General features: G+C 38.6%; 1 protein-coding gene across 1 annotated transcript in view; it reads right to left on the reverse strand.

Moving 5' to 3' along the window:
• TRIM67 (tripartite motif containing 67) overlaps positions 1–7,530 on the reverse strand; it is a 70,387-nt gene extending 62,857 nt beyond the window's left edge. Inside the window, exon 1 of the mRNA XM_031966885.1 lies at positions 5,577–7,530. Coding sequence (XP_031822745.1) covers positions 5,577–6,647 — 1,071 coding nt within the window. The 5' untranslated portion in view covers positions 6,648–7,530. The remainder of the gene's footprint in view (positions 1–5,576) is intronic.
• Between the last annotated feature and the right edge of the window lie 6,412 nt (positions 7,531–13,942).

Consider the following 13,942-nt stretch of genomic DNA (forward strand, 5'->3'; position numbering starts at 1 on the left):
AAGTTTCAATTTTTTCATAGATCTGTAAGACCTACAAGTGCTGTCAGAGAGTAATTTTGTCCATGGAAAGAAATTTCATGTGGTTCCTGAGAATCTGACCCAAGCACTGGTAAACCCAGGAGTCCAGATATAAATTAATAACTTCACTGTGGCTCATAAAAGTTTTCTCATGGAATTTAAAGATTATTGCCATATTCCTTTTAATAGAGAAGGCAACAGAAGTGCAGAGGCCAAATGCCCCTGGGCAGAGTATCGAAACAAGTCTGTGGCAGAGGTCCTGTCTCTCCAGATCCTGTTTTCTAGGACATACACTCTTTTGTATCTGTGCTGGCTCATTGGGAGCAGTAGTCTCAGAGCTATGAGACGGCAATTAAAAATATACCATCTGCTATTCTCAATTTATTCCAAAGAGCTCCCAAAGAAGCATTCATCTAGAATTTTGTAACTATGTTTCAAATATCAATTCCTATCTCTTTCAATTCAGGGTCAAAGTAATTTTACTTAGCAGACCAGGCACAAAGCCAAGCTGTGAAGTGTCTGGGTGAATTATAAAGAAATTTATGATATTCTATGAAATATCACAACAGGGCTGGAAGTTTCTAAGTACCTCTCCTGAACCCCTTGGTTCCTAGAGCTATCCTGGTGTTGATGAAATAACTTTAATGTTATTTATATTTGTTTCTATGTGTCCACATTCTCTCTCCCCAACTCCTTCCTTCCCCATCTCCATTAGAATGCAAGTTCCTTGAAGTCTGGGATTTTTTTAATCTTGACAGTACCTATCAGAGTGCTTGGTTTAAAGTTGTTATTTAATAAATGCTTGTTGTATAAATAAATCATTGCTCATCTTTACCACCATAAAAGTGGGGTTCCATGTCTAAATGTGCTCTAAAGTGGTTTGTCCCTTCATTCCTAAATTTTTTTCAATTTTAATTTTATTCAAGTCAGAAGTGTTCATTGGAATTGCTAGGTGTTTGTTGACATCAGCAGCTTTTTTCCACTCCTTTGGAAAAATGTGCTAATCAATCTCTCCTCAAAATAGATACAAGTGCCAAATATGGGCCTCATCTGTAACCTCAGGATTATACTTAGCAGAATCAAGTAAGTGAAATTTGAGTAGTACTTGAGCCAAAGTCTGATGAAAGTTTTGTATGACAGACAATTGAGGCCTGCCAGGATTTTAATCTTCCATTCCTTAAATTTATAGAAGCACATATGAAATAACTATGTTTAATATAATTTTAGTAGTGACTCTGAAGGTTTTTATCAGATTGTGGGAGGAGATGGCACCTGCTAGAGGAAATTAAGTTTTTCTAATGAACTCAGCTTTCACAATGGATATTTGGTTAAAATTCTGTCTTCTAGTATGCAAGAGAAGACATCCTTAGAGTTAAGAGCTAAATTATGTACACTTATATTTAAAGCAAATAAAGCCAGTTGTGAAAGGATCTAGGAATGTTTTCATTATGGAAAAGGTATGCTTTCCTTAATGCAATTAATTAGCTCAATGAGGTAAGACATCAAAGCATTATTTCCTTGCCCTCTCAAGTGTCTCATGTTATGGAAATGACCTTGGGCTCTTTTAAAAATTTTTTATTTTATTTTCTTGCTGAGGCAGTTGGGGTTAAGTGACTTGCCCAGGGTCTTAGTGATAGCTAGGAAGTGTTATCTTCAAGGCCAGATTTGAACTCAAGTCCTCCTGACTTCACGGTGGGTGCTCTATCCACTGCACCACCTAGCTGCCCCAACCTTGCACTCTTTTAAAGAAGAACTTAAGCTCTAGAAGGTTATCAGAATGGAAAGATTTTTACAAATATGGCAAAGGACCATATATCAATCATCCAATGACCTATCACAATGACCTCTCATCACAGTATATTGGCCACCAGGTACTGAATTTATAGGCATTGAAATAACTTTCCCCAAGTCATAGAAGCCTCTCAAGCCATGTCCTTTGAAATACTTCATGAACTTATTTAAAGAGCTTGAAGCCTTTGTAAAGTATAACGCTCTTTTGATCACATTGTTACTCTTTCTCTCCCACCATTCTTTTTAGAAGACAGCACTCAGATTTACTTTTAGAGGGAAGTATGAATTTTACACTCTCCAAGAGAAGATGGATTTAGAACTCAAAATTTCTTGGGCTACTAAATCTAGAAAGCCTACCTATTTAATCATGTCATCTGATCATAGTTTTATCTGCTTGTTGTTTCTTATTTGTAATACAGAGAAGAGAATTTCAGCCACTTGTGTTCAAACAGATGGATATATTTTTAAAATAGTGATTGTTGGTTCCATTCCAGAGCATGCATAACATACATAACTCTTTTCTTTTTCATTTGCCTCCTGATTCTCCATTCTACTCTTCCTCTAACTCTACTTTCTCTTCTTTTCCCCTTTGTTTTTCTATTCCAACTCTTCATGTCTTTCCTCTCTGTCATTCTCCTTTTATTTTGTTCTCTTCTCATATACTTCTCTCCTATGCCAGTGCTATTCAACGGCACATGCAGACAGTTTTAACTCTGTTTGCTGAACAAATAAATGTTACTGTCTAGACTAAATATATAAGTAAAATGAAGACCAGAAGATCAGTTCAGAAAAGTTAGTAATTAAAAAGTAGTAATTAGTAACAATTACAGTAAAGTATTCTGTGTCTAAAACACAAATTCACTATAGTTTAGATGTTTTACCCAACACAAAGCTATTTTAACATTTCTCAAATAAGTATGCTAAGCTTACCAACTTGTTCTTTCCCTGTGCTAAATGATCAATTAAAGAAACATTTTTGCCTCTGATTCATGGTTATTTTTAAGTCTGGCACTATCATCTTTGGGAATGCCATTGATATAATTAAACCAGATATTAACAAAATATTTAACAAAATTTCTCGAGGACATTGAGATTACAAAAACAAAAGATTATACTTGTGAAAAAGATGGAAAGAAGTAGGCAAGATATTAATATAGTTAGGTGGATTCACAACTTGTTGGATGATTGCTAATTCAAAAAAACCTCATTTCTACAATTTTAAGGAATTCTTTAGACGAGTGCTTGGCTCTACTCTATTTAATATTAATAGCTTGGATAAAAGCATAAATCACATACTTGTCAAATTTCAAGATGGCATAAAGCTGGGAAGGATAAATTAAGTGACAGAATGAAGATGCCAAATGATCTTAGGCTAAATCACTGCTGTGATTCAAATAAGATGAATTTTAATAGAAATAAATGTAAAGTCTTAATTTGAGTGTAATCAATTTCACAAGCATACCATAGGAAGGTGTGGTTAGAGGCAATCTGAATATATATGGAGCTGAATGTTATAGTAGAAAGAATTCTGGATCTAGAGTAAGGGAATCTGGGTTGAAATCCCATTTCTGATACTTCCTGTGTGATGTTGAGTAAGTCATTTTTTTTAGGCTTTATATTCCTCATCTGTAAAATGATGGACTTAGATAAGAGGACTTTTGTGGTCTGTTATATCTCTAAATCTATGATCTTTGTGTGCTTTGTAGTAAATCACAAGCTCAATAAGAGTTAACATGTGATATGGAAAACAAAAGATTATGACAATATCAGGTTGCATTGGTAGATATGGAGGGAATAATTTCATTATACTCCTCCTCCTCCAATCTGACTCACCAAATCCTGAAAGCAATCTTGTTTGGGCTGGTCATGGGATTTGTAGGAGAAACCTGGAGAAAGTCTTTTTAATAAATGTTATGAGATCTAATTTTTTTTTTTAAGAAGGCATTTCCCTGACTGGTTTCAACTGATTGAAAAAAAATGTAATTGAAAAAGCATTAATTATGCATACCTTCTATGTACCAAGCACTAAACAGTGCTTGAGGAAAACACAAAATTTAAATAAGACATGGTTGATTCTGTCCTCATAGAACTTATAATCTAGTGGGAGGCTGAAACAGAGATAACAATAGTATTATATCCTGTATGATACTGAATTAGAAAGTTAAAAAAAACAAAATGCTATGTGAATTGTGAGTAGTAAGGTAAATAACTCAACAGAATGATGAAGGGAGGGTTCATGGAAGTGGCTTTTAGGAAGTATGAAATTGGAGTTTTTAAAAGTCTTTAATTTTTTTTTTTACTGCTATCTTCCCTTTCTCATTGAACAGTAAAGTTTTTTTTTTTTTTAATAGTCTGCATCTGTGATTTTATCACAGTATAGAAAATTCCTGGTATATAAATTTTCTTCACTACTGTATATTGGCAATTAATCTACATTTTACTCTTGGAGAATTGACTGGAACCATGAGAGGTTAAAAACTCCACATATTATAGAATTATTATGTTTTAAAGGTAGGGCTTGAACTCTATTCTTATTTTTTTCTTTTTGTTATTTATTTTATTTAATATTCTATTTTTCCCAGTTACATGTAAAGATAATTTTTAACATTTGTTTTTAAAACTTTGAGTTCCAAATTCTCTCCCTTTTCCCCTTTCCCCCTCCCCTCCTCCATTAAGAAGATAAGCAATTCAATACAGATGATATATGTCTAGTCATGCAAAACATTTCCAATATAGAGTGTGAAAGAAAGCATAGACCACACCTTTCCCCCAAAATACCTCCCTTAAGAAAAACAAAGAAAGTTTAAAAGTATGCGTCACTCTGTATTCAGACATCATCACTTCTTTTTCTGAATAAAGAGAGCATTTTTTTAAACCATAAATTATTTCAAGTTGTTTTGGATCATTGTATTACTAAGAATAGCTAAGTCATTAACAGCTGATCTACTCTTTCGAACTCTACAAGTTGGTCCTTTATCCACTAAATAACTGATACTTTTTGAGCTCATCATTGATTAAAACATTTTATCCTCTCCCTTTAGATGTCTGAAATGTCATCATTTGATACTTTCCCTTTATCTGTGTGTTGTGAGAGCCACATATCACCCAATTAGGATTCTCTTTAGAAAGGCAGTGAGGAATTAGCTATCCTCTTTTATTTCCTTTATCATTGTCCAGAATTACTAGGATGAAGAAATGAGTACTACTTGAGAAACTTAACATTCCACAGAAGAAAGGATTAGACATTCAAATTTCCATAATTGCAGCACATGACTTTCCAAGAGTCATAAGAAAATGACTTTTCAGAGAGTCTAGGATAAGAAATTTACTAGTACAAGTACTAGTAATGAAATATGTAAAGCAAGTTTAAGATGAAGGTAAAAACTTTATAGGGAGCAAGTTGGAAGGTAGTGTTCTACAGGTAGGAAAAAGAGTTAACTCTATGGGTCTATAGTTTGAGGAAAAACTAAGGAATATTTTTTCCCCCAGGGGAGCAAGGAAAAGTTAGGCATTTTCTTGGTGTTATATGAGGAAATTTGAATTCGGTGACCCCACTTCAGAAATTTAGAGATCAGATTTAGCCCTTTCTTTGTGGAAACTAGCTTTCTGTGGATACCACGAATCTCTGCCCTCACTCCTTATTTCATTCTTGCAAGTAAGAAGTGAAGAAATTCCTCTTAGCATTCCACCCCCATCCCCAAACTCTCCTTTTCATAACCGTTCATCTCTCAGTTCTATATTGGCCCCTATTTCGACTTGCTGCTTACCTTGTGCAGTTTCCACATGGCTCCTAGAGGTTTGACTTCATGCTTGCCGTGCCTGCCTTCCTCCAGACACTGGAAGCAGACTGGGGTCCGACAGCTCACACAGTACATACTGTAGTTTTCCAGCTCATGATCTGTGCACGTGGGAAACTTACGGACCCCAGTACCCCCTGCTGCTCCTGCCCCCGGGCCTGGGCTTTTGCTGCTGCTGCCGCCGCCGCCGCCGCCGCCGCTGCTGCCGCTGGGGGCTCCTTGAGCAGCACCTAGAGGTGCAGAGGCCGCCGGCTGTGGCGGAGGCGGTTGCACCAAGCGGTGCTTGGCAAACGGTCCCCTGGACGGATGGCATTTGATCTGGCAGGCAGAGCAATAGAGTACATCGCATTGCTCACAGAGCGTGACTGCTGGCTCTGGAGGGGTGCGGTCACAGAGCTGGCAATGGGCAACTAGAGCTGCTGCAGTTGCTCCAGTACCACAACCCCGGCTCTGCTGATAGCGATGTACAATGGCCTCCAGTAGCCGGTTGCGCTGGAAGCCACGGAGGCCGCGGTGGTCCAAAGAGGCGCTGCGGTGGCATTGAGGGCAGGTGATGGAGCTGGAGGAAGAAGAGGATAGGGAGGAACAGGCGGCTCCCCGGGCAGCTGCGGCTGAGGAGCCGGGGGGTGCGGGCACCATGGGCAGTACACGCACTCCATTAGGGGACTTAAGGCTGGGAGTGTAGGAGCCATAACCGCTGTCCGTCTCGCTGTGCAGGCTTAGCTTATCAGCGTGATCCCCTCCCCCAACGACACCACCTACCCCGCCGCCGCCGCCGCCGCCGCCACTACTGCTGGTGCCTCCACCACTACAGGCTGGTCCGGTCCCAGTTTCATATTCTGGTGGAGGACCTGCGGTTGAGCCGGTGGGCAACGAAGGGCCCCGAGAATGCAAGAGCGGCGGAGGCAGGTGTTGCTCGCTGTCGGGAGTCTGTACAGCTATGGTGCGGGCACAGGGCAAGCAGACATTGTGAGAACAGGGCAAGATGATGGGTTCTCGGAACAGAGACCCGCATACCGGGCACTTCAGCTCTTCTTCCATAGCGGTTCGGGCGGCGTCAGTTGCTCAGAGGCTGGCGGGAAGGCTCGAAGCCCTGGGAGTTTGAGGGGGGCGGGATGATGATTAGCACTGTGTAGCCACGAAGGTAGCTGACATCAAAGAGGCATGGTTTCCCGCCCCGCCCCCACTTTGGGGTCCACACTTCTTTCTATTCTTTTGCAGTGACCGCCCTTAGTAGGGCTCCTGCACCCCGCTACTTTCAATCCCACTGCCCGGGCCTGGAATGAGTACCTCGCTGTTCTCGGGGGAAAAGCCTCGAAGTAATATGCGATGAATCAGCAAGAGCGCCTCCCAGAGTTGCAGAGCGTTCTCTTTAACAACCCGACTAGGGAAGCAGGCAGCCTGCCTCTCTTCACTCTCCCTCTTTTGCTGCAGCCCCTTGACTCTTGTAGGTAGCTGTCAAGGCCCCTTCACCGAGAGAAAGAAGTGGAAGGCATAGGGAAAGAGTTAGACTTGCCTTGAGGCAGAGCTGGATTCAGCACCAGGACCCTGTTGGACAGCGCCCTACTAGCAGACAACGCTTCTATCCTTTGGAGATAAACGAGGCGCGGTCTGGGAGGTGGGTGGCGGGTGGAATTGCTGCTGTTGCTGCTGTTTTTGACTGATAGATCGCTGCTTGGGTGGGGATGATCCGGCTACGCCTCCTAGGGTTGCTGCCGCCGCCACTGCTGTTGCCGTCAATCCCAGTTTGGGCAATCCAAGCTCTCTTGGTTTTCCACCGTTACTCCCGAAGCGCCGCTGACCTTGATCTAGCCGAGGATGGCAGCCGGCAGGCTGAGGGCGTGATCCCAGATTGCACGGGAATTCCCCCCCTTCCGCCTCCTCCCTCCTCTTGGTCTAGGTGCTGGTGCATAGTGGAGTTGTAATTTTCGTAGCAGAGCGTAATAGGGAGGGGGGGGGGGGAGGAGGGAAGAGAGAATCTGCTTAGCAAATAAGTACTTGCTTCACATGGCCGACAGGGCAAAGAGAAAATTTAAAGGGATTCGCGGAAATTGGATCATTACAAATTACAATCCGTTATTTAGAGAGGGAGCACATTTGGGAAAGAGCACCGCCCTATCCTCCCATCATCCTCACACCTTCCCTACTTCCTCCCCCAAAATAAACAAATGAGGAAAAATAGAGCTGTCAAAAATGTGTAGTTTAAAAATGTATTAAAAGCACAGGAAGAGGATTTCTTTTCAAATCTGTGATGGAGTTAAAACGTTGGTCACAAAATGTCGGACAGCATTAAACCAAAGGATGAAGCTTTATAAAAATATTTAGTATGAGACGTTTTGTTTCTATTATACACACAGCTTCTCAGCCATGGCCTGATAACATAGAAATAGCATGGATCTCGGATTAAAAGGGAGGAAGTCCCAGTGACCAGTGAAATGTAAGAAAACATTGTATTAGCACGTACCACTGTCAAGAATTAAACACCAAGATCACGTATAGGTTGTGATGGAGGGGGAACCAAGGAGACTAAAGGTGTCCAAGGAGAGCAGGGAGCAGGATTTTAAGTTTTGTGAATGGAAAATTCATCACACCCTCAAATGCAAGCCACTAGCAGGGGGGACAGCCTACCCACGCAACCCTCGAATCTGTCTGCTTTGCAGATCTTTCAGATTTCTATGTATTGTGCTGCAGACAGAAGGAAAGAGATCACAAATAGGAAGCAGTCTGCCTACGGAAGTTTCTCAGTTGCATGAATCAGAAAAATATTTAGATACTATTTATTTAGAAGCTACACGAATATCCAATTCCCTCCTTCCCATTGCTTCTGAGAATGAGGAAACAAAAGGCTATAAAGACAGAGTAATTGCATATAGCATCTAAATCATCAATACCTTAGTGTCGGTGGCAAAGGTGATTGTGTTTTTTCAGCTGGTCAGCAGAAAAAGGAATCAGTTTCTTCAGCTATCAGTATGGCATTCCAGTCTCCTGCCAACCACCCCACCCTCTTTCCCCTTTGGCTTTCCAAAAAAGACAGATCGTTTAGGAAAAGAGGAAAATCTGAGGATAAATGAGTAGAGAGCAGGTAGATGGCATCTCTTCCCAAACCTCACTTCAGTGGTTTTTTTAAACTACTTCTGTGCATTAATTATCAATTAATTATTTGAGACCTGACATTTGAAAGCTCTGTTTTGTTCATTGTTTATCTTGTCTGCTTCCAGTTTGCTTGACACATCTGTTATAGGAAGAGAAATGGTAGAGGATACCTTTATGGACTTCATACAATTATCAACAAACATGAGTCTAAGCTATGTTCAGAGCAAAGTGTTAGGCTAAGTACTAGGAGGGGGAGGAGAAAGAGATGAATTTAATTAAGAGAGCATATAAGTAAATAACTATGATATACAGTGTGTCTTACCAAGATGCCTTAACAATGATACTTAAAAATCAGAGGAGGTGGTTGTTCCTTACAGAAAATATTAAAAAAAAAAAGGCTTCTTGAAACAGATTTTTTTTTTTTTACTTAAAGAATAAGTAGGAATTTGTCAATCAATGAGTGAGGACTTTCCAGTTGCAAAGAAAATGTGAGCAAAAGCAAAGAAATAGAAAAGAAAAGAGTTAGTGGTATCTACACCAGTGAGAATCCAAGTTTCTTTGGAGCCTTTCAAATATGGAGGGGAGTGATATGAGAGAGGACTGGAAAGTAGTACCAGATTGTGGAGAGATTTGAAGACCAGGCAAAGGAATCTGAGTGTGAAATTAACTCACAAGTCAATAAGAAGCCATAGAAATTTTTTTGAGCAAGAAAGTCCAAGGTCAGATTCTGACAATGTCTGACAATGATATACAATATTTATTGGGAAGTGAGGTCAGGGAAGCCTATACAAGTCAGGAACCGAATCTTGGAATCTATTTCCTTTTTTGCTTCCATTAGGTGATTTATTCCCATCACTTTAACCAGACTTCAGCAGGGAAGAGTTTACTTACACTGACTCTGGAGTCAAAAGATCTGAGTTCAAATCCTAGATACTATTTACAAGCTATGTGCTTTTGAGCAAGTTACTTAATATTTTGAATTTAACTTTCTTTATCTGTAAAATGAAAGTGATAATGTCTGCATTATTTGCTTTACAAGGTTGTAGTAAGAAAAATATAGTATTACATAAATGTGAATTATTGACTGACAACTTTTCTTAGCGAAAGATAAAGCCTGAATCAATTGGATTCTGTCTGGAGAAACTAGATCATCCTCCCCAAAACTTGCCCACAGCAACCTATTCAGTGTTTTCACACATGATGTTCTGTCTTTTGTCTCTATGTCCTTACTTACACTACTTTTTGACTATTTCTGGAATGCTCTACCTCCTTATTTTGGGGTTACTCTTGGAATCTCTAGTTTTCTTTAGTACTTAGTTCAGGTACCATCTTCTGTGAGAAGCATTTTCCAGTCCTGCCAGATGCTATTGTTTTTCTCATAAGGCTACTTTTTAATTATATTGCATATATGTTGTAAATACCTATGTTTATATGCATTGACTTTCTTATTAAAATGTGAGCTCCTTAAGATCAGGAACTTTATTTTTACCTTGCATCTTCAGCACTTAGCACAGTGTGTGGCATATTGTCAACAATTTATAAATGCTTGTTTATTAAATAACTAATATAAGAGACTTGGTAGCATTTAATTAAATTTCCTTAAAGATGTATTTCAGGATTATTGACTAAGGGCCTTCTCTTTTCCCCCCTTTTCCAATACCTTTCCTCTTCCCAGTACACAAAATTTTCATTTTTATTCTGTTGCTGTGGCAGATGCCTGAGGCTGATGATATGAAATCTTTGAACAACATTCCAGATTTAACAAAATTTCAGTATTAGAAGGGACATTAAAAGCCATCTAGTCCAACATGTACCAGAACAAGAATTTCCTCTATTCCTCCCTGTCTCCTAACCATTGCTTGAAGATGAATGTTTCCTCTCATAATAAATCTGACTCCTCAATATACACCCAATGTTCCAACTTTGTCCTCTGAATCAAGAAGAACAAGGATAATTTCTCCTCTACACAACAGAGAGCTCTTCAGACTCTGGAAGACAGTTATCATGCTCTCCCTTAAAATTTTTTTTCTTGGTAATATATCCCTGATTTTCATATGTTCTGATCTCAAGGCCCTGTAGCATCCATATGATTTTGTAGCTCTCTAGTTTGTTGATGTTCTCCTAAAATGTAGTGCTTAGAATTGAACATATTACTCCAAATAGAGTGGAGGGTGTTCTAGGTCCTAGCAGTATGTCTCTTATTGTAACCTAAGTTCACGTTAGTTTTTTTCGACTAATGCTTGCAGTATACTCAAATCTCAAGATATTTTTCCATATGAACTGCTTTACAGTCATAATTCTTAATCTAACCCAGGTTGTATTCACATTGATTTGCTGGTTTGTATTTAGCCTGGAAGGAAATGAAATCATATACAGAGGGAGGTGTGATTTCTGATTGGCAAAGAGACATGTAACACTGAATTTAGTGTGTAAAAAATGACTTTGGATTGGTGAATTTTAAAGCAGGAGAGAGAGAGACATAGAGAGGCAGAGATAGAGCAACACACATACACACACACACACACACACACACACAGTCACACACAGGGTGGGGGGGGTGGAGGAGGGAGAGAGAGAATGAATTTAGAATGGAGAATTTCCCAATGCCATACTCATTTGAAGGGAAAGCTTTCCAATATGTCCATAAATTTTCATTACCTTCTTTTGGTTAGAAGATGAGTCAGAATTGAGAGCGTTTGAGACAGGCCCAAGTGAAACATTCAGTTTCTTTCCTTCCTGTTGGCCATGAAGTATAAAGAAAGAAGAATTTCTAAGTTTCAGAGGACCAATGGGGGAGAATGTCACAATAGGCCAGGGAGCACATGGCACTACAATCAATCTGTGTCTAGGGCAGGGATATTATCTACTTTTTGTGTTTCTTTCTTTTAGTAAAGGGTCATGTGAGATTTTTAAGAATCCAAAAACTAGCATTCATAAGAGAATTTTCAGACAACCAAGTCCAGCCAGGATCAGAGTCATGAAGACTGTTCTATGGAACTCAGCCAAGAAGCAGTCAAGACAAAGTATTCTACAAGCATGATTTTTTCCCCCTTCAATAGTGTTTTATTTTTCCAAATACATGAAAAAATAATTTTCAACATGGAATTTTGTAAGATTTTGTGTTCCAAATATTTTTCTCCCTCAGATATAGATTATACCTGTACAATACTTTTAATCATATTTCCATATTTGTCATGTTGTGCAAGAAAAATTAGACTATAAGGGAAAAAAAAAACCTATGAGGAAGAAAAAACAAACAAAAAGGTGAAAATAACTATGCTTCACCATTCCACATTAAGTCTCTGTATTCTGATGACATTTTCTATCCCAAGTCTATTGAAATTGTCTTGAATCATTGTATTGCTGAGAAGAGCTAAGTGTTGATCATCACATAATCTTGTAGTTATTGTGTACAATGTTTTCCTGGTTTTGCTCACTTCACTCAGTCTCAGTTCATGTAAATCTCTGCTCATTATTTCTTATAGAACAATATTACATTTACATACCATAACTAATTTAGCCATTCCTCAACTAATACATCCACTCATTTTCTAATTCCTTGCCACTACAAAAAGAGCAGATACAAACACTTTTACAAGTGGATTCTTTTCCCTCTTATTTGATCTCTGGGATACATACCCAGTAGTGACAATTCTGTATCAAAGGGTATGCACAGTTTTATACATGCAAGAATGATTATGCCATATTTGGAAATGAACTTGGTGAGATCAATATTTTGCAGCAACTACTTTAAATTTGTGCCCATTTTTTTTTTCCTGTGGTGGACTGAAGTGGCAGAAGGGAGAGTATGTTCCCTCAGTTTTGGGGAAGGATGTGCTTATATTCTTTTTCTTGTTTTATCTTCTCAACAAATAGCCCTTTGTAAAAGCTAATTGATATTAATTGGCTAAATGTTTTATTAAAGTGCTAATGAATGAGTCTATCAATGATATAGAAAAGTTTCTAACTATAATTGGTGACTGAAATTAGGGAAAACAGTAAATTGGGGACTTGTGTCAATAACATTAGAAGAATAACTGCTTTCCAGACATTCAGAATTTCCCTTAGAACTTTGAGAAGGAAAGTGGTTATTTGTCTCCTGGGGACATGACTTACTATAAGTGAGTACAAGGTATCAGTACAAGGACTCCCGAAGTTTCTATGGGCTTTAGTGGTTTACTTAACTAGAGAGAATATTAAGCAAAGATACAGTATTGTTTCAGTTGTTTTCCTGGTTCAGCATTTGTCATAGTGGATCACTAGTAGAAGCCTGTGTTAAGCCTAAAGTAACTAACTTCTTGTGCACTCGCTGGATTTTCTGCTCAGGTGACCAGGAAACTATGTCAATGATTATCAACTTAAAAAAATTTACTAATATCCTTTTTTGTTGCTGTTTATTTTACCAGAATTTCTCCCAGGATTCTTCCTTGCTTACTTTCTAGTGAGCAATTTCATATAATAAACAAGTTTATAAAAGAAAAATAGGAGAAGAAAAAATAATCAAAATTGAGCAACATGCTTAGGAAAATGTTTGAAAATATGTGGAATGCATAATACCTACAGGTCTCTCACCTTTGCAAAGTAGGTGGGACTGTTTTTTTTCAAACCTCTCAAACAGAGCCATGCTAGTTCTTCTTAGCTTTTCAACATATATTTTTCATTAGTTTGTGCTTATTTTTCCATTTATATTGTTGTAGCCATTGTATGTAGTTTACATAGCTTGCTTTATCTCAGTCTTCATCAGATTATGTAAATCTTTTCATATTTCTCTGTATCCACAATATTAATTATTTATTACAGCACATTATTATTCCATTGCATTCATGAGTTGCAATGGTTGTGCTTCACATGTAACATGGAAATATTATTGTATGACTAAAAGGGAAGCAGAATAGACAGTTCTAGGCTCTCTCTCTCCATTCTCCTCCAAAAGAGACTAACTCTTCTCAGAAGAGAAACGGGAGGTTTGGGTCAGAAGTTTGGCTACTATGTTCTTCTTAGTAAGAAGGAGAATAGACTAGAACTATACACACACATGTCTATGTATGTATATATGTAAATATATGTATATATAAAATCTGTTCCCTTAAATTTTGTTAGTCTGAGGTATATATAATTTTTGATCACTGTTCATTTAGTGGGGGGAAAGAGATGGATCTCAAGCTTTAAATCTAAGGCTTTACTCCCAAAGACCAGTTTCACAATGAACACATATAGGAATTATCAAAGAAATTCAATTATTC

The sequence above is a fragment of the Sarcophilus harrisii genome, chromosome 4 (genome assembly GCF_902635505.1).
Source record: "Sarcophilus harrisii chromosome 4, mSarHar1.11, whole genome shotgun sequence".
NCBI lineage: Eukaryota > Metazoa > Chordata > Mammalia > Dasyuromorphia > Dasyuridae > Sarcophilus > Sarcophilus harrisii.